Genomic DNA, 23034 nt, shown 5'->3' with positions numbered 1-23034 from the left:
GCCCCTCCATGGACAGCTGTGAGTCCAAAATGACTCCCAGGCTGCACACCTGGTCCTTCAGGGGCACAGTTACCCTATTCAGGACCAGGGAGTCCTCCACAGCCACCCACCTCCTGTCCCCCAAAAACAGTACTTCTGTCTTGTCAGGATTCAACCTCAATCTGTTAGCTGCCATCCATCCTCCAACCGCCTCCAGACACTCACACGTGTGTGGAATTCACCCAGGGGACACGGCCCAACCAAGCTAGGGTGTCCATGTGTCCTTTACAGAGGCTGGTCCCCACTGCAGCTGATAGGGTGTAAAGCAAGGAGGTCAACAGTAGGGGGAGCCAGAGCCAGCTAATTCTGGTTTTGTTCCCATCCTCCTGCCTGTTGAGCAACAGGAATTAGGAGCAGGAAGCTGGCAAGCAGGGCGAACCCCCTGGGAAGATTGTCGTTGAGAAGATAGGCAGGCGGGGGCCGACTGAGGTCAAGTGGGCACCTCATACTAAGGCAGAGAGAGCGACTGGCGCTTCCATCCACGGTGTACGCCATTCTGAGCGATGGCCAATGTGGCAGCCCTGATACCACATCCACCCAGTATATATTTAAGGTAAAGGTACCCCTGCCTGTACGGGCCAGTCTTGACAGACTCTAGGATTGTGCGCCCATCTCACTCAAGAGGCCGGGGGCCAGCGCTGTCCGGAGACACTTCCGGGTCACATGGCCAGCGTGACAAAGCTGCATCTGGCGAGCCAGAGCCGCACACGGAACGCCGTTTACCTTCCCGCTAGTAAGCGGTCCCTATTTATCTACTTGCACCCGGGGGTGCTTTCGAACTGCTAGGTGGGCAGGCGCTGGGACCGAGCAACGGGAGCGCACCCCGCCGCGGGGATTCGAACCGCCGACCTTTCGATCGGCAAGCCCTAGGCGCTGAGGCTTTTACCCACAGCGCCACCCGCGTCCCTTAGTATATATTTAAAGCACCCTTAAACCACTTTAACAGTCATGTTTCCCCGCGAAAAGAATTCTGGGAATCCTAGTTTCAATGTGCTTGGAGTTGCAGCCCAGCCAAAGGGGTAAACCAGAGTTCTCAGAAGCCATGGTGCTTTAAATCAGGGTTCCCCAAACCTGGGTCTCCAGCTGGTTTCGGACTACAACTCCCATCATCACTAGCTAGTGGGACGAGCAGTCAGGGATGACGGGAACTGTAGTCCAAAAACAGCTGGAGACAGGGTGCCCACTGGAATAAAATATTGGGGGGCAGGTAAGCCTTGCCCTGCATAATTGGTAACATGATGGGGCACAGTCCTGCCATTTGAATGGCAATGCTCATCACCTTGGAGGGGGCGGCCCCCTCAAATATTTTATTAGGGGAGTGAAGCCCCCTCGGCCCCTAGGAGTTGGCTCCCGTGGCTGGAGACCTAAGTTTTGAAAACCCTGCTTTCAATGAATGGCGTGGATCTTGCTGGGAGTTGACACTTAATGAGCCTTGGTCACTCCCCCATGCAACCTGCCTAACCCCACCCACTTTTATCTTATACCTGGGTAAGGTAAAGGGACCCCTGACCATTAGGTCCAGTCGTGACTGATTCGGGGGTTGCGGCGCTCATCTCGCTTTATTGGCCGAGGGAGCCGGCGTACAGCTTCCGGGTCATGTGGCCAGCAGGACTAAGCCGCTTCTGGCGAACCAGAGCAGCACACGGAAATGCCATTTACCTTCCCGCCGGAGTGGTACCTATTTATCTACTTGCACTGGCATGCTTTTGAACTGCTAGGTTGGCAGGAGCAGGGACCGGGCAACGGGACCTCATCCTGTCGCGGGGATTCGAACCGCCGACCTTCTGATCGGCAAGTCCTAGGCTCTGTGGTTTAACCCACAGCACCACCCGCGTCCCTTATACCTGTGTACGTCCTGTTAAACTGCAGTTCCCAGGATTCCTGTTGCTGTGGGTAGGAAAGAGAGAGACGCTTTTAAAATGCAGTGTGTGCACAGCTTACGCTGCTCCGAGCCTCTTGGGGAAAGGGTGAGACGGTAATCAATAAGAATAATAATTGGTGAGAATAAATCTCCCAATACCTTAGGGTCATAGAAATGCAGAGTTGAAAGGGACCATGGAGGGGGGGTTAATCTAGTCCAACCCCCTGTTTAGGGAAGCTATTAATGTTTAATAGGTTATTGTATTTTAATATTCTGTTGGAAGTCGCCCAGAGTGGCTGGGGAAACCCAGCCAGAGGGGCAGGATATAAATAAATTATTATTATTATTATTATTATTATTATTATTATTATTATTATTATTACTTTAAGGTCCATAAATAGCAACACCCTAGAGGTCCCGGGCCCTAAGGAAGTTAGATTAGCTTCAACCAGAGCCAGGGCCTTCTCAACACTGGCCCCAGCCTGGTGGAACGCTCTGCCTCCTGAGACCAGGGCCCTGCAGGATCTGATTTCTTTCCGCAGGGCCTGTAAGACAGAGTTGTTCCACCTGGCCTTTGGCTTGGAGCCTCCCACTCTTTCTTTTTCCTTTCTCCTCCTGTGATGAGGCTGCATTTTAACGTTTCAATATTTTAATGTTGTATTTTAATCTTGTTTTTAAGTTGTATTCATTCAACTTGTTTTTTATTATTGCTTGTTAGCCACCCTGAGCCCGGCCTTGGCTGGGGAGGGCGGGGTATAAATAAAAATTGTTGTTATTGTTATTGTTGTTATCTTTTGCCCAAAGTGGGGCTCAAACCCACAACCCTGAGATCAAAAGTCTCATTAGTTGCCACCTTATTATTATTCATACCCAGCCTTGCTCCTGCGCCTTAAGGCCCTGCAGGCATTATCAGTTGATAACAATTATCTCCCAGCTTTGCAGACCAGGATGCTCTGAAAAGCATGGGAGGACGCCTCATCCCCCCCCCCCTTTTGCAACCTTGCCATTGCCCCATCTGCAAAGAACGGAAATGATGAAAGCTTCCCTTCTCATCAGAATCCAGCCTCGTCAGCTGCCGGCCCTCCAGAGTTTCTGAACAGTCACGCTGCCGTACTATTCCCTCGTCACTCTAACCCACACATGCACCAGGTCCCTCATGCGGAATAAGGGCAGGGCTCTTCCCGGGACTGATTCACATGTCTGAGGCCGGATTCCCCTCTGGCAGCAGCAGGGAACTGGGAAAGTCAGCCTGAGAATTTCTGGGACCGTTCTGGAGGCTGCTAGGAGGACTGGTTAGAGAAGAAAAGCGACGGGGAGGGAATTGGGAACTTCAGAATGTCTGCAGCAAACTTTCCTGAAAGAATGAGGCTGAAGGGTAATAGAATAGTTGGAAGAGAACCCAAAGGTCATCCAGTCCAACCCCTTGCATGGTAGGAATCTCAATGGCAGGTCGATGTTTGCTTTCAGAACATAAGAAGAGCCTGCTGGATCTGGCCAATGGCCCATCTAGAGCGGGATCCTGTTCTCACAGAGGCCTGTGGAGAACCAGCAATCAGGATTCGAACACAAGACCAACTCTTCCCTCCTGTGGTTTCCAGGAACCGGGATCCAGAAGCATTTCTGCCTTGAACCATGGAGGCAGAGTGTAGCTAGGAGCCATCAATAGGCTTCAACTCCTGCCAGCTGAAAACGAAGGAATCATTGGTGCCCTGGTTCTTGTTGTTGTTTAGTCGTTTAATCGTGTCCGACTCTTCGTGACCCCCTGGACCAGAGCACACCAGGCACTCCTGTCTTCCACCGCCTCCCGCAGTTTGGTCAGGCTCATGTTTGTAGCTTCGATAACACTATCCAACCATCTCCTCCTCTGTCATCCCCTTCTCCTTGTGCCCTCCATCTTTCCCAACTTCAGGGTCTTTTCCAGGGAGTCTTCTCTTCTCATGAGGTGGCCAAAGTCTTGGAGTCTCAGCTTCAGGATCTGTCCTTCCAGTGAGCACTCAGGGCTGACTTCCTTCAGAATGGATAGGTTGGATCTTCTTGCAGTCCATGGGACTCTCAAGAGTCTCCTCCAGCACCAGAATTCAAAAGCATCAATTCTTCGGCGATCAGCCTTCTTTATGGTCCAGCTCTCACTTCCATACATCACTAGCCCTGGTTCTGGTTTTCTGTATTAATACAGGCAGGTTATGTGTGAGCGTCTGTGTGTAGGGTAGCCAATTCCTTTGCTGGCTCACGCTCTTCTGCCTCGGTCCTGTATACCTGAAGGAGCGTCTCCACCCCCATTGTTCAGCCCGGACACTGAGGTCCAGCGCCGAGGGCCTTCTGGCGGTTCCCTCCCTGCGAGAAGTAAGGTTACAGGGAACCAGAAAGAGGGCCTTCTCGGTAGTGGCGCCCACCCTGTGGAACGCCCTTCAGATGTGAAGGAAATAAGCAGCTATCCTATCTTTAAAAGACATCTGAAGGCAGCCCTGTTCAGGGAAGTTTTTAATATTTAATGCTGTACTGTTTTTAACATTTGATTGGGAGCCGCCCAGAGTGGCTGGGGAAACTCAGCCAGATGGGCGGGGTATAAATAATACATTATTATTATTATTATTATTATTATTATTATTATTATTATTATTATTATTACAACACCTTGGTTGCCAGAAACCTCACAAGCAGCGGCGGAGCAAGCCGATTGGGCATTTGGGACGGCAGGTGTGCCCGGTGCCCAAGGGCGGGGCCAGCCACCCGCGGGGGAGGGGCCTCCGAGGAGTCTGCCTGCCTCCTCCCACTCAGTTGCCCTACAGCTGAGGGGAGGCAGTGGGCGGACCGTTTGGGGCAGCACGGAGCCTGCGGACCCCCAAGCCACCGCGTCACTCCCAGGAGAGACGCATGGATCGAGCGCGCTGCAGGCCCCGCCTGCCATTTTGTTACCCCCCTCAGTTGTGACACCTGGGATGGTCCACCCCCACCGCACCCCCCTTCCTCCGCCCCTGCTCACAAGGTGGTGAGCTCTTCTCACTGGAGGTTTTTCCCCACCAGCAGAGGTTAATCATCAGGGATTCTTTAGCTGTGATTCCTGCATTGCTGCGGGTTGGGCTAGATGACGCTCAGGAGTCCCTTTCAACTCCACAATTCTATGCCTTGAAAGCCTTCTGATCCTAAGCTGCTGCGAAATGCTCCGAAATGGAGCCAGTTTTGCTCCAGCTGTTTAGCAAACCCCTTTTTTATAACCGAAACATTACCCTTTTCTTGGCCGTTGCGTTTCTTCGATTGGGCAAACAGCAGGAAATGGAGGAAGAAAAGGAACAGGAAAGATATGGAATATAAAGCAGGGAACGGGTGCTTTATCTCAAGGCACACACGTTCCTCCTCTGCTCCCAACATTTTGCCTTGCTAGCTCTACACTGGTCTCGTCTTCTCCTAGGCTGAACAGAGATCTGCCGGCATGGTGATGTTATAGATCAGCCTTCCCCCACCGGGCGCCCTCCAGATGTTTTGTGCTACAACTCCCACTGGTCACAGCACTGCCAAGGCTGTTACAGTGGTACCTCGGGTTACATACGCTTCAGGTTACATACGCTTCAGGTTACAGACTCTGTTAACCCAGAAATTGTGCTTCAGGTTAAGCACTTTGCTTCAGGATGAGAACAGAAATCGTGCTCTGGTGGCGCTGCAGCAACAGGAGGCCCCATTAGCTAAAGTGGTGCTTCAGGTTAAGAACAGATTTAGGTTAAGTACAGACCTCCGGAACGAATTAAGTACTTAACCTGAGGTACCACAGTATAGTTCTTCCTGTCCCCAGTTAAACTTCCTTTTAGCAGCAGGAGGAACAAGGCAGAAATACAGGCTGAATGTCACCATTTCTCTAGCCGTGTGTGTCTCAGGGCCAGATGTAAAGGGCACCCTTAAAGGACTGTGCACCCCAAACCCAACAAGGGAACTACTGTGTGTGTGTGTGTGTGTGTGTGTGTGTTGGAATGACCTTTCTGCATCAAAGAAGCCCCTAGCCCCAACTTGGTTTCCAGCAGAGCCCAGGCAGTGGCGTAGCGTGGGTTGTCAGCACCCGGGGCAAGGCAAGTAATTTGCACCCCCTAACCCGTGGATTTGCGCCCCCTAACCCTAACCCCCAGATGTTGTGCCCGGTGCGGCTGGCCCCCCCCCCCTGCACCCCCCACGCTACGCCACTGAGCCCAGGTGGCTTCCAAGGAAGGCATAATGACAATGGGCTTCCTCTGCTGTTCCTCTCCAGACTCTGATATTCAGAGATAGACTGCCTCTGAACCTGGAGATCCTTTATGTCACGTTATTTTTGTTTATGACAGCTATTGCACAGCAACAGGGGCCCTGGAATTCAGATCGGAAGCTTGGTCTCACATCGCCCCTGACCTGGATATCTGTCGTGGTTAAATAACTATTTGCAGACCCGTCTGCGTAACTGTCTAATCTCATGTGTGTGTGCATCTCTCGGGCGAGGAAGTCTGTGACATGCTGATCGGACCACATCAACCACACCACGGATCCCAGCTTGGTTTTGACAGCTTCTCGCCCTCTGTCACTTGGGGTCTCTGCGTGCACAGAAAGACTGAACCGTGTAGCTCAATGTTGTCTACACAGACCAACAGAGGCTCCTCCATGTCTCAGCCCTGCCTGGAGGAATCCCGGGGGGTTGAACCTGGGACTTTCAGCTGCTCTAACCACTGAGCCACAGTCCTTCCCCTACAGAAAGCAGGTTGCAAAAAGCTCCCAGCCTGGGACAGTCTTGTGCACCCTCCTCACTCGCACGCAGGCGGGAGATGAAAATGTGGCACAGCGTTTGCTGTTGTGGCCTTCGGCACAAAACCGGTGCAGGATACAGCTGTGGAAATGCCTCCTGCGACAGCCACCTGAGGCCATGTGGAAGACCCGGGGAGTGGCAGGTCACGAGATGCTTGACTCTCCCACTGCGCTCACAGGTGAGCAGTCGCATGGCTCCCTAGTCTTGAGATGGAGCCGATTGGCTCACGATTCTGGACCACCTCAGATGAAAACTGTGTTGTCTCAGTTATGAACCTGGCCGACCCTTATCATGTCATTTCCTGTCCCCAAGACATTTGTCATTATTGAGCCAAGACATTTGCCACTATTGAGCCAAGACATTTGCCTCCATTGAGTCAAGACATTTGCCTCCATTGAGTCAATACATTTGCCTCCATTGAGCCAAGACATTTGCCTCCATTGAGCCAAGACATTTGCCACCATTGAGCCAAGACATTTGCCATTATTGAGTCAAGACATTTGCCACCATTGAGCCAAGACATTTGCCACCATTGAGCCAAGACATTTGCCATTATTGAGCCAAGACATTTGCCATTATTGAGTCAAGACATTTGCCATTATTGAACCAAGACATTTGCCTCCATTGAGCCAAGACCATTGAGCCAAGACATTTGCCTCCATTGAGCCAAACTGCCCTCCCTCACCTCACCAGTCCCTCTCCATTATCCCTCCCTGCCCCCTGTGACCCCCGTGGCAGTACTTACCGTGAGGGGCAAAGAGCAAATGACAAAGATGACCGTCATGAGGGCCAGCAAGATGAGGTGGTCCACCTCCTCCTCGCCTTGGCCGAGCCAGCTCTTGCGCCGCCGCCGCTGGGCCACGTTGATAGAGCCTCTCCGTCGGGCCCTCTGTTTGCGGTACATCTGGCAGAGGCTGATGATGACCAGGCCGTTGCAGACGAAGATGGCGAGGATCAGCAGCGCCATCAGCGTGGCGTAGGACAGAGAGAAGGCCGCCTTGCTGCGGTCGCCCCCCGTCAGCTCCACGTCCATCTGGACAAAGCACCAGGTGCCCGGGCAGTACTGCTTGTACTTCCCAACGCCCAGGAAGGGCAGAGCGCAGAAGAGGGCGCTGAAGGCGTAGGTGGCGGGCAGAGAAAGCTTGGCCCACCGGCGGATGTTGTGCTGCGAGTAGAAATAGGGGTAGGAGATAGCTAGGCACCGCTCCACCGCCATGGTGCAGAGGATGAGCATGGCGGCTTGGCTGAAATACATCATCGAGAAGGCAAAGAGGTTGCACAGCCAGTGCCCTCCGTCCGCCAGGCCCAGCACGGTGGCATTTTGTGAATAGGCCACAAAGACCACGGGGCTGACCACGCATGTGCCCAGCAGGTCCGTGATGGCCAGGCCGGTCACCAGGATGCAGAAGGCTGAGCTCTTGGTCCGCAGCTCCTTCCGGTGGAAGCCCAAGATGGCCAGGGCGGCCATGTTGCCCACCACCCCTGCCGCAAACATGAAGGAGCTCATTCCCGGGTTGCCATCCTTCTGCAGTCGGGTCAGGCTGCTGCAGTCCTCCGGAGGGGTCAGGTTTGCTTGCGGCGCTTGCATTGGCACGGAGAGGGGGCTGGAGGTCTCAGAGGGCTGGAGGTCTCAGAGGAGAAAGGGGGAAGCTTTGGGACTTCTTCTTCTCAGATGTGAGGCCTCAGAGTTCTGAGAAGGAAGAAGGCGAATGGTGGGTTCAGATCCTTCTCCTGTTGCTGCTTTCAATCCCCAATTAATTCACGTTGGAGGGCAGCCCTTCGTCACGACAGACGAGCCCGGAGTCCTGTTCCCAGAAGCTGCGAAAGAAGACATCAGGGTCCAGCAAATTACGGAGCAAGAATCCAGCCGGCGTTCCGGGTTTAGGGTCAGGACAGGGTCATGCCCCCTGGCTAAAGCAGGTGGAGCTGGGATCCCTCAAAAAAGGACTGAGTGGTCCTGGGTTCTGTTCCTCCCAGCTCTAGAAACGTCAGAGAGCAGGAAGAGGGGCTAAGCCGAGGCAGAGGCGTCCGAGGCTCTGTTTCCTCCGCAGCTCAGGAGTTCCCAGATGTGACAACTCTGGGCTGGTGTATCTGAGGACGGAGCCTGCCCCATCCCATCCCTGGCTGGGTGCGAAGAAGTCTGCTTGCTTCCGAGTGAGTCGCCCAGCGTCGAAAGTGTGTCTGGCTTCTGCCGGCTTTGCGTGGGTGAACATCTGAGCTGTCATGAGCTGGTAAGGGAGTAGCTTTCGACTCAAGTAGGCAGGCGGAGACTGGGGAGGGACAGGGTGGGTGGGGCTTGGCCTACCCACCCAATGGGTGCTGATAGCTTTCTTTTTTCCCAACCAGACTCCCACGCTTATTTCTCTCTCTCTCTCTCTCTCTCTCTCTCTCTCTCTCTCTCTCTCTTTCTCTCTCTCTCTCTCTCTCCTTCCTTCAATGACTGCAAACTGGCTCGTCTGCTGAGTAAAGGCACGAGAGCTTTCCCCGTCAGCGAGACTCATTCCTTATTATACAGACAGAGCCCCCACCCAGCCACCTGCCCTAATGCAATCCAGAGGAAAGTTTGCTGCAGGCTCCCCAGGGCTGCCTAGTAACAGGAACTTAAGTCATTTAACCACAACCAGACCGTAAGAATTTGCAACGAAGTACGGGACTTGCTCCCTCGGGGGGCAGCGATGGCCGCCAACTTGGAGGGCTTTAAACGAGGCTCAGACAAGTTCATGAGGAGAAGAAGAAGAAGAAGAGTTTGGATTTGATATCCCGCCTTTCACTCCCCTTCAGAAGTCTCAAAGCGGCTAACAATCTCCTTTCCCTTCCTCCCCCACAACAAACACTCTGTGAGGTGAGTGGGGCTGAGAGACTTCAGAGAAGTGTGACTGGCCCAAGGTCACCCAGCAGCTGCATGTGGAGGAGCGGAGACACGAACCCGGTTCCCCAGATTACGAGTCCACCTCTCTTAACCACTATAGGTAAAGGGAACCCTAGGAGGGGAGGGAGGGAGGCATAGTAAATGTTATGAATATGAGATGTATGTAATGAATGAAAAAGAAAAATGAATAAAAAAAAATTTAAAAATAGATGACCCATGTGCTCCCTTCCAATTCTACAATTCTATGTTTCTATGACTGGTGAGCCACTGGCCTAATTCGGCAGGTTTTTCTGATGTTCTTAACTACAGGGAGGAGGAGTTGGCCAACTTGCCTGGCCTCAGGGCCGGCGCTGCCATTAGCCAGAGTGCGGCAACTGCCTCAGGCGGCAAAAACTGACAGTTGGGGAGAAGCAGAGGGCGGCTGAAGGCCTACAAGGGCTCTGCTGCCACCCTGTTTCCTGGCCTTCCACGGGACAAGAAAGAGGTATAATAATAATAATAATAATAATAATAATAATAATAATAATTATTATTATTATTATTATTATTATTATTATTATTATTATTATTATTATTATTTATTATTTATACCCCGCCCATCTGGCTGAGTTTCCCCAGCCACTCTGGGCGGCTTCCAATCAAGTGTTAAAAACAGTACAGCGTTAAATACTTCCCTAAACAGGGCTGCCTTCAGATGTCTTTTAAAGAGAAGATAGCTGCTTATTTCCTTCACATCTGATGGGAGGGCGTTCCACAGGGCGGGTGCCACTACCGAGAAGGCCCTCTGCCTGGTTCCCTGTAACTTGGCTTCTCACAGTGAGGGAACCGCCAGAAGGCCCTTGGAGCTGGACCTCAGTGTCCGGGCTGAACGATGGGGGTGGAGACGCTCCTTCAGGTATACTGGACCGAGGCCATTTAGGGCTTTCAAGGTCAGCACCAACACTTTGAATTGTGCTTGGAAACATACTGGGAGCCAATGCAGATCTCTCAGGACTGGTGTTATGTGGTCCTGGCGGACACTCCCAGTCACCAGTCTCGCTGCTGCATTCTAGATTAATTGCAGTTTCTGGGTCACCTTCAAAGGTAGCCCCACGTAGAGCGCATTGCAGTAGTCCATAGGTAGCGTCGTATCCTCAGCCTCAGGCAGCAAATAGCATTGAGCCAGCCCTGGCCCTTCTCGGTTGGTTGGGAAGATGAGCAATGTGTGAGTAGGATTGCCACCTTTTCGGACCGGACCAGCTTTTTGGCCTTTAAAGGCAGCCCAAGGCACAGGGATTTTGCAGGCAAGCCTTTTCCCGATGTTGAGACAATGTGCGAGGGAATTATTACAGTTCCTGGCAACTCGGATGGACGGATATTTTTAACTGTAACTGAGACTGTTTTCAAGCTGCAGCTGGTTTTAGATATGGCTTTATTGTTATTGGATTGTTTTAACCGTTTTAGACGGTTCATGCTTTGTTTTTGTCTTTGGATTGCAGATCCTTTGGCCGCCCTGGGCTCCTTGGGGAGGAAGGGCGGGGTATAGATACAACCAATCAATCGGTTGCTTAATTTGGGCTGGGCGGTGAAAGGCGCAGGAGCGAAACCAGCTAAAAAAGTTGGCAACCCTTACTGCATTGAGGCAGGGCTTGGAAAAAGAGGAGTGCTTTTTGCTGCAGCAGGGAGAGGAAGCTGGGTTCATTCTATGATTCTAATCCGGCACTCTCCAGCTGTTTTGGACTACAACTCCCACCATCCAATGGGAGTTGTAGTTCAAAACATCTGGAGGCCACCAGGTTGGGGGAAGGCTAGCTTAGATGACCTTTGAAAGACCTTCTACCTCTATGGTTCCATGAAATCAGGGCAACTGAATATGTTGTTGTTTGTCGTTAAGTCGTGTCCGACTCTTCGTGACCCCCTGGACCAGAGCACGCCAGGCACTCCTGTCTTCCACTGCCTCCCGCAGTTTGGTCAGACTCGTGCTGGTAGCTTTGAGAACACTATCCAACCATCTCGTCTTCTGTCGTCCCCTTCTCCTTGTGCCCTCCATCTTTCCCAACATCAGGGTCTTCTCCAGGGAGTCTTCTCTTCTCATGAGGTGGCCAAAGTCTTGGAGCCTCAGCTTCAGGATCTGTCCTTCCAGTGAGCACTATGGGCTGATTTCCTTAAGAATGGAGAGGTTTGATCTTCTTGCAGTCCATGGGACTCTCTAGAGTCTCCTCCAGCACCATAATTCAAAAGCATCAATTCTTCGGCGATCAGCCTTCTTTATGGTCCAGCTCTCACTTCCATACATCACTACTGGGATGTATATATGCAACTGAATATATGCATCCCAATTGCCACTTCGGATGCACGAGGTTCTTTTGCACGACATCAGACAACATCCAGCATCCCACACACCTGCCTTCTCTCGCCCCTGTTTAACTGGCATCATTTGCAATAATAATAATAATAATAATAATAATAATAATAATAATAATAATAATTTTTTATTATTTATACCCCGCCCATCTGGCTGAGTTTCCCCAGCCACTCTGGGCGGCTCCCAATCAAGTGTTAAAAACAATACAGCATTAAATATTAAAAACTTCCCTAAACAGGGCTGCCTTCAGATGTCTTTTAAAGAGAAGATAGCTGCTCATTTCCTTCACATCTGGTGGGAGGGCGTTCCACAGGGCGGGCGCCACCACCGAGAAGGCCCTCTGTCTGGTTCCCTGTAACCTCACTTCTCGCAATGAGGGAACTGCCAGAAGGCCCTCGGCGCTGGATCTCAGTGTCCGGGCTGAACAATGGGGGTGGAGACGCTCCTTCAGGCATATACAGGACTGAGGCCGTTTAGGGCTTTCAAGGTAAGCACCAACACTTTGAATTGTGCTTGGAAACATACTGGGAGCCAATGCAGATCTCTCAGGACTGGTGTTATGTGGTCCCAGCGGCCGCTCCCAGTCACCAGTCTAGCTGCCGCATTCTGGATTAATTGCAGTTTCCGGGTCACCTTCAAAGGTAGCCCCACGCAGAGCGCACTGCAGTAGTCCAAGCGGGAGATAACTAGAGCATGCACCACTCTGGCAACCTTTCGTGTGTCTTTTTCTCTAGCCTTCTCATTCTCTCCATCTCCACCCATACTTCCTTCGGGGTTGTCAACTGTTTTCTGGGAGGGTCCTTGGAGAGGAGTCATGCGGATCCATCTTAGGGTTGCCTGCGGTAGAGTGAGCAATGGAGGCTGTCAATAATTTGCTGGAATGGAAGACCTTGGCTTCCCCTGCTGGGCAGCTTCGGTAGTAGCACCCAATGTCTGCAACAGGGCACTAACCTGGGCTTCTTTTTCATGGACAATCACTCATAGCTGAGTAAGATTGTCTTCCATAAACACGGTTTTAACAGTGAGTCCGTAAGTGACTGTGGAGGCCAATTTTGGATCCACACGTCCTTCCACACTGGGGACATTGGTTCCCAGGCAGGAGTTGATCACGGTGTGGATTTGCCAAGCGTGCCTTCCTCTTAGCACGTTTCTCCCTTGCGTCCTGAGTTCGAGTGTCTTCAAAGCCCTTGACACCTTTGGTAAAGGCTGTTCTCCAACTGGAGCGCTCGCAGGCCAGTGTTTCCCAGTTGTCGGTGTTTATAGTACTATTTAAAGATTTGCCTCGAGGCAGTCTTTAAATCCTCTTTTGTTGACCACCAGCATTACGCTTTCCATTTTTAAGTTTGGAATAGAGTACAGTGGTACCTCGGGTTAAGTACTTATTTCGTTCCGGAGGTCCGTACTTAACCTGAAACTGTTCTTAACCTGAAGCACCATTTTAGCTAATGGGGCCTCCTGCTGCCGCCGTGCCGCCAGAGCCCGATTTCTGTTCTTATCCTGAAGCAAAGTTCTTAACCTGAAGCACTATTTCTGGCTTAGTGGAGTGTGTAACCTGAAGCCTATGTAACCTGAAGCGTATGTAACCCGAGGTACCACTGCAGTTGCTTTGGAAGACGATCATCAGGCATCCGCACAACATGACCAGTCCAACGAAGTTGATGTTGAAGAATCATTGCTTCGACACCTACAGTGTAACCTGGGCACACTAAGACTGTGTGCATATTACCCTATTGGATTTCGAATTGCAGTTGTGCATAATCATGCACATCAGCACAGTGGAATGTGTTTTCAGGTCTCTCCTCACCAGCGCCTGGATATTTTCCTTACTAGTTGTCAGAGCTGGCTCCAGGTCCCAGCTCACAGAGGACCAACGCTAGCCGGTAGTAATGTACAAAAGTCTTTATTGAAGTACAGTTTCCATTTTCAAGCCGCAGCGCCCAGCTCTACGTCTTAGAGGCTAGACCGGCAAAGCTCCATCTGAGTCTCCACCCCCTGTACACCAGCTTAAGACTCTAACCTTACTCCACCTCTTCCGTCTCTCCTTTCTCCTCTGGGTCCTTCTGCCCCCCGGGGTCTCCTCCTTTCTGGACTCTTCTGACGCTGACCCCCCTGACTCCTCCCCCTCCTTACGGCGGGCTTTGGGACCTGGCTCCCTATCCGGACTGCCAACTGCGCCGCCCTCCTGTACATTTGAACTTGGCGCGCGCGCCCAGCCTTCAACCTTCCTCTTGACCGTTTCCTCGCTCTCCGATGGAGGCGTGGCCAATCCTGACTCCTCTCCTCCCGCTGGCGGTGAGCCTCCTGGTCCCGATACCTGGGACTCCTCCCCCCTACTGCGCTCTGGTGGGGAAGCTGGTCCTGATTTCCAACTGCTGCTCTCTGAGTCCCCTCTGGCCCCTTCTTCCTGGGGTGTCCCCCTAGGCACCCCCCTTGCTCTGACCAGGGGAGCCCCTTTCTGTGAATCTTCCGATTCGCTGGAAAGACTCAGAGACCTCGGGCCGCTGTCATCGCTAACATTTCCTTCGGACTCCTCCCCCTCGCTCTCTATTTCCTCCCTTTCCTGTGCCTCTGCTCCTGAGCCCTTGACACTAGTCATGATGGCTTTCGCTGTCTCCATGGTTGGAGGCAGCCAATGCTTCTGAACACCGATTGCTAGAAACTGCAGGAGGCGAGAGGGCTGCTGTGATTGGCTGCCGCTTGCTGGTTTCCACTGGCATCTGGTTGGCCAAGGTGAGAACAACAGGGTGCTGGACATGGGTGACACTGTGGTCTAAACCACTGAGCCTCTTGGGCTGGCTGATCAGAAGGTCGGCGGTTCGAATCCCCGCGACGGGGTGAGCTCCCGTTGCTCAGTCCCAGCTCCTGCCAACCTAGCAGTTCGAAAGCAAGCCAGCGCAAGTAGATAAATAGGTACCGCTGCGATGGGAAGATAAACCCATCATTCAGCCCGGACACTGAGATCCAGCGCCGAGGGCCTTCTGGCGGTTCCCTCATTGTGAGAAGTGAGGTTACAGGGAACCAGGCAGAGGGCCTTCTCGGTAGTGGCGCCTGCCCTGTGGAACTTCTTCCCATCAGATGTCAAGGAAATAAGCAGCTATCTGTCCTTTAGAAGACATCTGAAGGCAGCCCTGTTTAGGAAAGTTTTAAATATTTAGTGTTGTATTCTTTTTAACACTTGATTGGGAGCGACCCAGAGTGGCTGGGGAAAACTCAGCCAGATGGGTGGGGTATAAATAATAAATTATTATTATTATTATTATTATTATTATTATTATTATTATTATTATTATTAGTGGATGTTTCTGTGCACTCCCGCACCTATCACAGTCCTCCATGTGCCAGTAGTGGTTTAGTCATACTGGCCACATGACCCGGAAAACTGTCTGTGGACAAACGCCAGCTCCCTCGAGATGAGTGCCGCAACCCCATAGTCACCTTTGACTGCACTTAACTGTCCAGGGGTCCTTTACCTTTTACTGTCTGTCTTGAGAGGCAATGGAGTGCACCTCCAGGGATGAAGTCAAACTGCTGTGTTAGCAGCACTGAAGTGGCGCAAGCCCAGGCAGTGTGTCTGGGGGTGCTGGGCTGCTCAGACGACAAGACCCCCCTCTCGGCCTCACTGATGTGGTCCAAAGGAAAGCAGAGCAATACATTTGGTACCAGCTTGGCTGCGAGAGTTGCCGGAAGGAGGCGTACATGGCGCTATCCAACCGTCTTAGGGACTCCGCTCCACATTTGTGTAGGGTTTACTCCTTAGCCTTTTCTCTGAAAGGCAGCGGAGTCTTAGGATCAGGTCCAACAAAGGTCCGTATAGTAAAAGCTATGGTTTTCCCAGTAGTGATGTATGGAAGTGTATAAAGAAGGCTGATTGCCGAAGAATGGATGCTTTTGAATCATGGTGCTGGAGGAGACTCTTGAGAGTCCCATGGACTGCAAGAAGATCAAACCTTTCCATTCTGAAGGAAATCAGCCCTGAGTGCTCATTGGAAGGACAGATCCTGAAGCTGAGGTTCCAATACTTTGGGCCACCTCATGAGAAGAGAAGACTCCCTGGAAAAGACCCTGATGTTGGGAAAGATGGAGGGCACAAGGAGAAGGGGACGACAGAGGACAAGATGGTTGGACAGTGTTCTCGAAGCTACCAGCATGAGTCTGACCAAACTGTGGGAGGCAGTGGAAGACAGGAGTCCTGGCGTGCTCTGGTCCAGGGAGTCACAGAGTCGGACACGACTAAACGACTAAACAACAACACAACAGCACTCCACATTCTTCCCTCCTCTTTCTGTTCCCTTTTCATCCCTGATCCCCACCTAAATCAGGGGAGCATCCTACTAATGCAGATTGAAATAACGCGGGAAAAATCAGACCCCATCATGTATTGCAATTGAACGTACAGTGGTACCTTGGTTTACAGACGCTTTAGGTTACAGATGCTTCACTAACCCAGAAATAGTACCTCGGGTTAAGAACTTTGCTTCAGGGTGAGAATAGAAATCATGCAGTGATTTGGCATGGCGGCAGCGGGAGGCCCCATTAGCTAAAGTGGTGCTTCAGGTTAAGAACAGTTCCAGGTTAAGAACGGACCTCCGGAACGAATTAAATTCTTAACCCAAGGTATGTTTGGGTTATGTTTCATTTCATTATTTTAACATATCGTTTTAGGGTTTCATCTTGTTTTTATTTTGAGTTATGGATGTGGGGGACCACCACCAACTTAGGGCTCCTGAAGGTTGTGACCTCTGTATCTGGAGACCCTTCTCACCTTCTTTGCCACACACCCCTTTCTCTGGCCTTTTCAGCCCAGACTCCTGGCAGTGCAACAGGTGGGAGATGTTTCCGTCCTTTGTGCCAGAGATAAACTCGGCTTTAATTGGCTTGCCCTTTCAAGGCATTCGGCTTCCAGCTGATCGCTTTGTCTTAACGCCACTGGGAAGCCAGCATTCATTATTCAGCAGCCTCTGTTCCAGGCCCTTTTCCAAATGAAATAATCCATCCATTACTGCGGGACGATGATCTCAGGCCTTTCTCAACAGTCCTTTGCAACATCCTGCAACCATCCGCCCAGTGACCCTGTGAGGTAGGTCAGTCGCGCGAGGACCAACTTCAGCAAGTCTCTCTTGTGTTTTGTCTGCTGGGATCTGACCAAGGTTTTGTCCCGGAAAGTAAAAAAAGGAGGCCTCTGAGGATTTGAAGATCTGAGAGCGACATTTTTTACTGCCTCGGTTCTTGGCAGTGTGATGCAAAGACTCTGGGGTCATAGCAGGAAGCAGATATCTTGATGATGATATCGAGTCAACGCATGGCGGCCGTGAAGAAGGAAAATTTCATGCCAGGGACCATTAGAGAAGGAACTGAAAAATAAAACTGCCAATATAATGCCATTATACAAATCCATGGTGACAGCAGTCACAAAATTAAAAGACGCCTGCTTCTTGGGAGAAAAGCGATGACAAAGCCCCGTATAGTTAAAGCTGTGGTTTTCCCAGTACTGATGTATGGAAGTGAGAGCTGGACCATAAAGAAGGCTGATTGCCTAAGAATTTGAATTATGGTGTTGGAGGAGACTCTTGAGGGTCCCATGGACTGCAAGAAGATCAGACCTCTCCATTCTTAAGGAAATCAGCCCTGAGTGCTCACTGGAAGGACAGATCCTGAAGCTGAGGCTCCAGTACTTTGGCCACCTCATGAGAAGAGAAGACTCCCTGGAAAAGACCCTGATGTTGGGAAAGATGGAGGGCACAAGGAGAAGGGGACGACAGAGGGTGAGATGGTTGGACAGTGTTCTCGAAGCTACCAGCATGAGTTTGACTAAACTGCGGGAGGCAGTGGAAGACAGGAGTGCCTGGCGTGCTCTGGTCCAGGGGGTCACGAAGAGTCGGACACGACTAAACGACTAAACAACAACAAATGGTGCAGCTGCATCTGGAATACCGTGTCCAGTTCTGGTTGCCTCAGTTCAAAAAGGATATCCTAAAGTTGGGAAGGGTTGAGAAAATGGGGCTGGAGCAATTCCTGCATGAACAATTGCAATGTTTGGGACTTTTTTGTTGTTGCTGTTGTTTAGTCGTTTAGTTGTGTCTGACTCTTTGTGACCCCCTGGACCAGAGCACGCCAGGCACTCCTGTCTTCCACTGCCTCCCGCAGTTTGGTCAAACTCATGCTGATAGCTTTGAGAACACTGTCCAACCATCTCGTCCTCTGTCGTCCCCTTCTCCTAGTGCCCTCCATCTTTCCCAACATCAGGGTCATTTCTAGGGAGTCTTCCAGGGACGCGGACTTATAAAAAATATTGGGGGGGCCCGGGAAAGCTCATGAATAATAAATAAGCTCATGAATATGCAAATAAAGTGGCGCCGCCTCCTCGTGAGCGAATAGGGGAGAGCGTGCTGCGCCTATTAATCAGCTCCAAAGGAAATTGGGTGGAGCTTTTGCTCGGGAGGGAGGGCAGGAGGCATGCAGCCCGCCCCTCCCTGTGCATTTTGGGCTGGGGGAGGGGCGGCGATGGCGCTCTGCTGGAGGGGCGCCGGAGATTATTGGGGGGGCGGAGCCCCCCCAAACGAATTTTTGAGGGGGCTCGGGCCCCCTCAAGCCCCATGGAGTCGGCGCCTATGGAGTCTTCTCTTCTCATGAGGTGGCCAAAATATTGGAGCCTCAGCTTCAGGATCTGTCCTTCCAGTGAGCACTCAGGGCTGATTGGAAGAGGTGGCATGAAAGAAGAAGAAGAAGAAGAAGAAGAAGAAGAAGAAGAAGAAGAAGAAGAAGAAGAAGAAGAAGAAGAAGAAGAAGAAGAAGAATTGATATCCCGCTTTATCATTACCCTAAGGAGTCTCAAAGCGGCTAACCTTCTCCTTTCCCTTCCTCCCCCACAACACACACTCTGTGAGGTGAGTGGGGCTGAGAGACTTCAGAGAAGTGTGACTGGCCCAAGGTCACCCAGCAGCTGCATGTGGAGGAGCGGAGACGCGAACCCGGTTCACCAGATTACGAGACTACCGCTCTTAACCACTACACCACACTGGCTCTCACCACAATGCACGGCATGGAGAAAGCTAATAGAGAAAGGTTTTTCTCCGTCTCTCATAATGCTAGAACTCACGGATATCTAAGGAAGCCAAATGTTGGAAGATTCAGGAAAGCGCTTACTTACACAGCACACCGTTAAACTTTGGAACTCCCTTCCACTGGAGGCAGTAAGGGACACCCAATGGGATGGCTTTAAAAGAGGGTTAGGCAAATTCATGGAGAAGAGAGCTATCAAGGGCTACAAGCCATGATGGCTATGCTCTGGCCTCCACAGCAATGTTTCTGAATCCCAGTTGCAGAAAACCTCAGGAGGAGAGGGTTGCTCTCGCACTCAGATCCCACTTATTGGTTCCCTGCATCTGGTTGGCCCCTGTGAGAACAGAATGGGCCATTGGCTCGATTCTGCAGGCCCTTCTGATGTTCTTGTATTTGGTGAGTTTCTGTGGGATATGACAATAAGGCTGTCATTAAGGGACGTGGGTGGCGCTGTGGGTTGAACCACAGAGCCTAGGACTTGCCGGTGAGAAGGTCAACGGTTCGAATCCCTGGGACGGGGTGAGCTCCCGTTGCTTGGTCCCAGCTCCTGCCAACCTAGCAGTTCGAAAGCACACCAGTGCAAGTAGATTAATAGGTACCGCTCCGGCGGGAAGGTAAACGGCGTTTCCGTGCGCTGCTCTGGTTCGCCAGAAGCGGCTTAGTCATGCTGGCCACATGACCCGGAAGCTGTACTCCGGCTCCCTCGGCCAATAAAGCGAGATGAGCACCGCAACCCCAGAGTCGGCCACGACTGGACCTAATGGTCATGGGTCCCTTTACCTTTAGGGTCTCCTTAGGAAAGAAAGAAGGAAAGGACAATCCCCTGGGATTTCATTTCTCTGTGGCTACAGGAAACAAAATTATGCATGCAAAATACAGGCAGATGTGCTCGATTGGCATGACGTGCGCCAGCCTCCATGCAGGAGAAGGGGTTTTGTTTGAGCGTAGGAATTTCGCATGCATTCTGGGTGATGGTGTTTGGGACTCGAGAGAATGAAGAAGGGTCCTCGGTGGGTTGTGGAGAAAAGCAGTCGGTTCTCAGGGTCCTGCCTGGACGCTCTCCATCCTGCCTCCTTGAGCAAGGCAGCGATCGGGCACAGCTGCCGCATGATGGATTGCCCACCTCTTGCCAAAGGGATGCTTGGCGAGGGCTGCCAGCTACCGTGCCTGTAAAGCCTGTCTAAATCTTCATTTCTTCGGGGACGGGCACCACGCTCTCCCTTAACTTATTAGGAAACTTATTAGGTTTACAAGAAGTCAGGTCATTACTTGTGGGGCAGCTGAGGGGCCTGCACTCCTTCTCCCTCGCACTGCTTGGACAGTTCTCCATGGCTCCTGATCCAAACACACCTCACCATCTCCCTTCATGGTGCTGGCCTGTCTCTCCGGATCCTTCAGATCTGTGGTGAAGCCCAGTCCAGCCGCCTGGTTTTCTTCCCAGTAATCTGGAGTTTATGTTCTCTCTAGCGACCCCTCCTGGTTCGCTCGAGGTATTACACCTTATACCTACACCATCCTTTGTTTCTTGAGCCCTGTCTGCCATCCTTTGGATTGTATCCTCCAGCGCCCTCTTCTGGCTGAATGAAGGATTGCACTTCACAACTCTTTCCTTGGGAACAGTTGGGAGTTGCTGATCGCTCCTTTTATTGCACCAGCAGAACTACATACACCAAAGGGAGCATGCATGCGGGTGAGAGTGTGTAATTTCTTTTGGGTGCTCCTCTACCCACCCTATTCTAAAAGTTGAGGATGTGCTACCCAGAGAGCCAGTGGTTGGAAAGTTGCAGCTTGGACTACTGCCATGCGCTCTACATGGGGCTACCTTTGAAGGTGACCCAGAAACTGCAATTAATCCAGAATGCAGCAGCTAGATTGGTGACTGGGAGCGGCCGCTGACACCATATAACACCGGTCCTGAGAGATCTGCATTGGCTCCCAGTACGTTTCCGAGCACAATTCAAAGTGTTGGTGCTGATCTTTAAAGCCCTAAACGGCCTCAAAGGCCCAGTATACCTGAAGGAGCGTCTCCACCCCCATTGTTCAGCCCGGACACTGAGATCCAGCACCGAGGGCCTTCTGGCGGTTCCCTCCCTGCGAGAGGTGAGGTTACAGGGAACCAGACAGAGGGCCTTCTTGGTGGTGGCTCCCGCCCTGTGGAACACCCTCCCACCAGATGTCAAAGAGATAAACAACTACCTGACATTTAGAAGACATCTGAAAGCAGCCCTGTTTAGGGAAGTATTTAATGCTGTATTGTTTTTAACACTTGATTGGAAGCCGCACAGAGTGGCTGGGGAAACTCAGCCAGATGGGCGGGATATAAATAATAAATTATTATTATTATTATTGTTGTTGTTGTTGTTGTTGTTATTGTTGTTATTGTTATTGTTATTGCAGCAGAGCCTGTGGGACCAGGGTTCAAACCACTGCTCATTCATGAAGCTCACTGGGCCTCAAGTCTCTCAGCTTAACCTAATCCACAGGGTTGTTGTGAGGATAAAATGGAGCGAACCACCTTATGCTCCCATGGAGGACAGATGGGAAATAAATGTAATATTGATATGACTTTTTTCATGTATGCAACAACGGCAGCAAGAATACTCATCGCAAAGTACTGGAAGACACAAGACCTACCCACCATGGAAGAATGGCAGATGAAGGTGATTGACTACATGGGCCTGGCAGAGATGACGAGCAGAATCCGAAACCAGGGAAGAGAAACAGCGGAAAAAGATTGGAAAAAATTTAAGGACTATTTAAAGAAATATTGTAAAATCAATGAATGTTAAAATGATGTTGGATTAGAAAATAAGTGGTTATCAGCGGCAATGGATAAATTAAAGAGAATAAGTAAGATTAAAATTAAGTTAAAATAAGGGAAGGATTTGCTGAATAATCGATCAGAAATTGGAATACAGAAAGGGGAGGTATGAGGAAGTCGGGGAGGTAAATTATAAGAAAATAAGATTTGAAGTTGTACTTGTTTTTTGTTTGTTGTGTCTATTGTATTGTTTTGTCTTGTTTTTGCTGTTATAAAAATTATGGAAACTTTAATAAAAATTTTATATAAAAAAAGGAAATAAATGTAATAATACCCACATAATTTATTTTTAAAATAGTTGAGTGCACTTTGAGTCCAAATATCTGGGTTGAAATCCCTGCTCAGTCGTGAAGTGTACTGGGTGACCTTGGGCCAGCCTCTGTGCGTCTCACTCTAGCCTTCCTCACAGGGTTGTTGTAAAGGGAGTGCCACGACTTCTTTTTAAAAACAAAAAACAAACCATATTTCTCTCCTCTGACAGATGAAGCTTTTCCCTGTACGGGAAGAACGAAGTGCTGGGAACATTTCAACTGGTAAATTTCCTGCTGGTAAATATAACAGCGCAAGTTTTTTGTTGCCAAATTTAATTCTGATTCAAAGGCACAGCACTAATTTGTTTCTAGGTCACAACCCTTTTTGTTTCCCCTCTTCATCTGAAGCATTACAACAGGAGGCAATTGGGCTTAATTCCATTTCCCAGTCTCTAATGTTTTCAGCATTGGATCATTATCTACCATACATTTCAATGAGGGAATGCCAAGCCTTAACCGCAACAACCCCACATCTCAGAGCCACAGGAAGCCATAAAACGGGCTCAAATTTCAAGCATTGGAAAGCTGGTCAGGCTGGCGCTGCAGTTGTGGTTTTTCCACACACACAAATACACATAATCATCTGTGAGAGACAGTGTGGTGTAGTGGCTAGAGTTCAAATCTCCATTTGGCCCTGAAGCTCAGTGGGTGAGAGTGTGGGGACCCATCACTGCCTCTCAGCCTCACCCTACCTCTCAAGATTGTTGTGGGGATTAAATGGGCAGCGGGGAAACCATGAGCTCCTTTGAGGGGAAAAAGTGGGGGTTAGTTAGAAATGCTAAAAAAGCAGAGACATCACTTTGCCAACAAAGGTCCATATAGTTAAAGCTATGGTTTTCCCAGTAGTGACGTATGCAAGTGAGAGCTGGACCATAAAGAAGGCTGATCGCTGAAGAATGGATGCTTTTAAATTATGGTGCTGGAGGAGACTCTTGAGAGTCCCATGGACTGCAAGAAGATCAAACCTATCC

General features: G+C 50.7%; 1 protein-coding gene across 1 annotated transcript in view; it reads right to left on the bottom strand.

Moving 5' to 3' along the window:
• Positions 1 to 8979, bottom strand: part of PTGIR (prostaglandin I2 receptor) — a 46713-nt gene extending 37734 nt beyond the window's left edge. The window contains exon 1 of the mRNA XM_028742142.2: positions 7405 to 8979. Within this exon, the coding sequence (XP_028597975.2) occupies positions 7405 to 8247 (843 nt within the window). The 5' untranslated portion in view covers positions 8248 to 8979. The remainder of the gene's footprint in view (positions 1 to 7404) is intronic.
• Between the last annotated feature and the right edge of the window lie 14055 nt (positions 8980 to 23034).

The sequence above is a fragment of the Podarcis muralis genome, chromosome 7 (genome assembly GCF_964188315.1).
Source record: "Podarcis muralis chromosome 7, rPodMur119.hap1.1, whole genome shotgun sequence".
In the NCBI taxonomy this organism is placed as follows: Eukaryota; Metazoa; Chordata; class Lepidosauria; order Squamata; family Lacertidae; genus Podarcis; species Podarcis muralis.
This window is presented reverse-complemented; position numbering and strand designations above follow the sequence as displayed.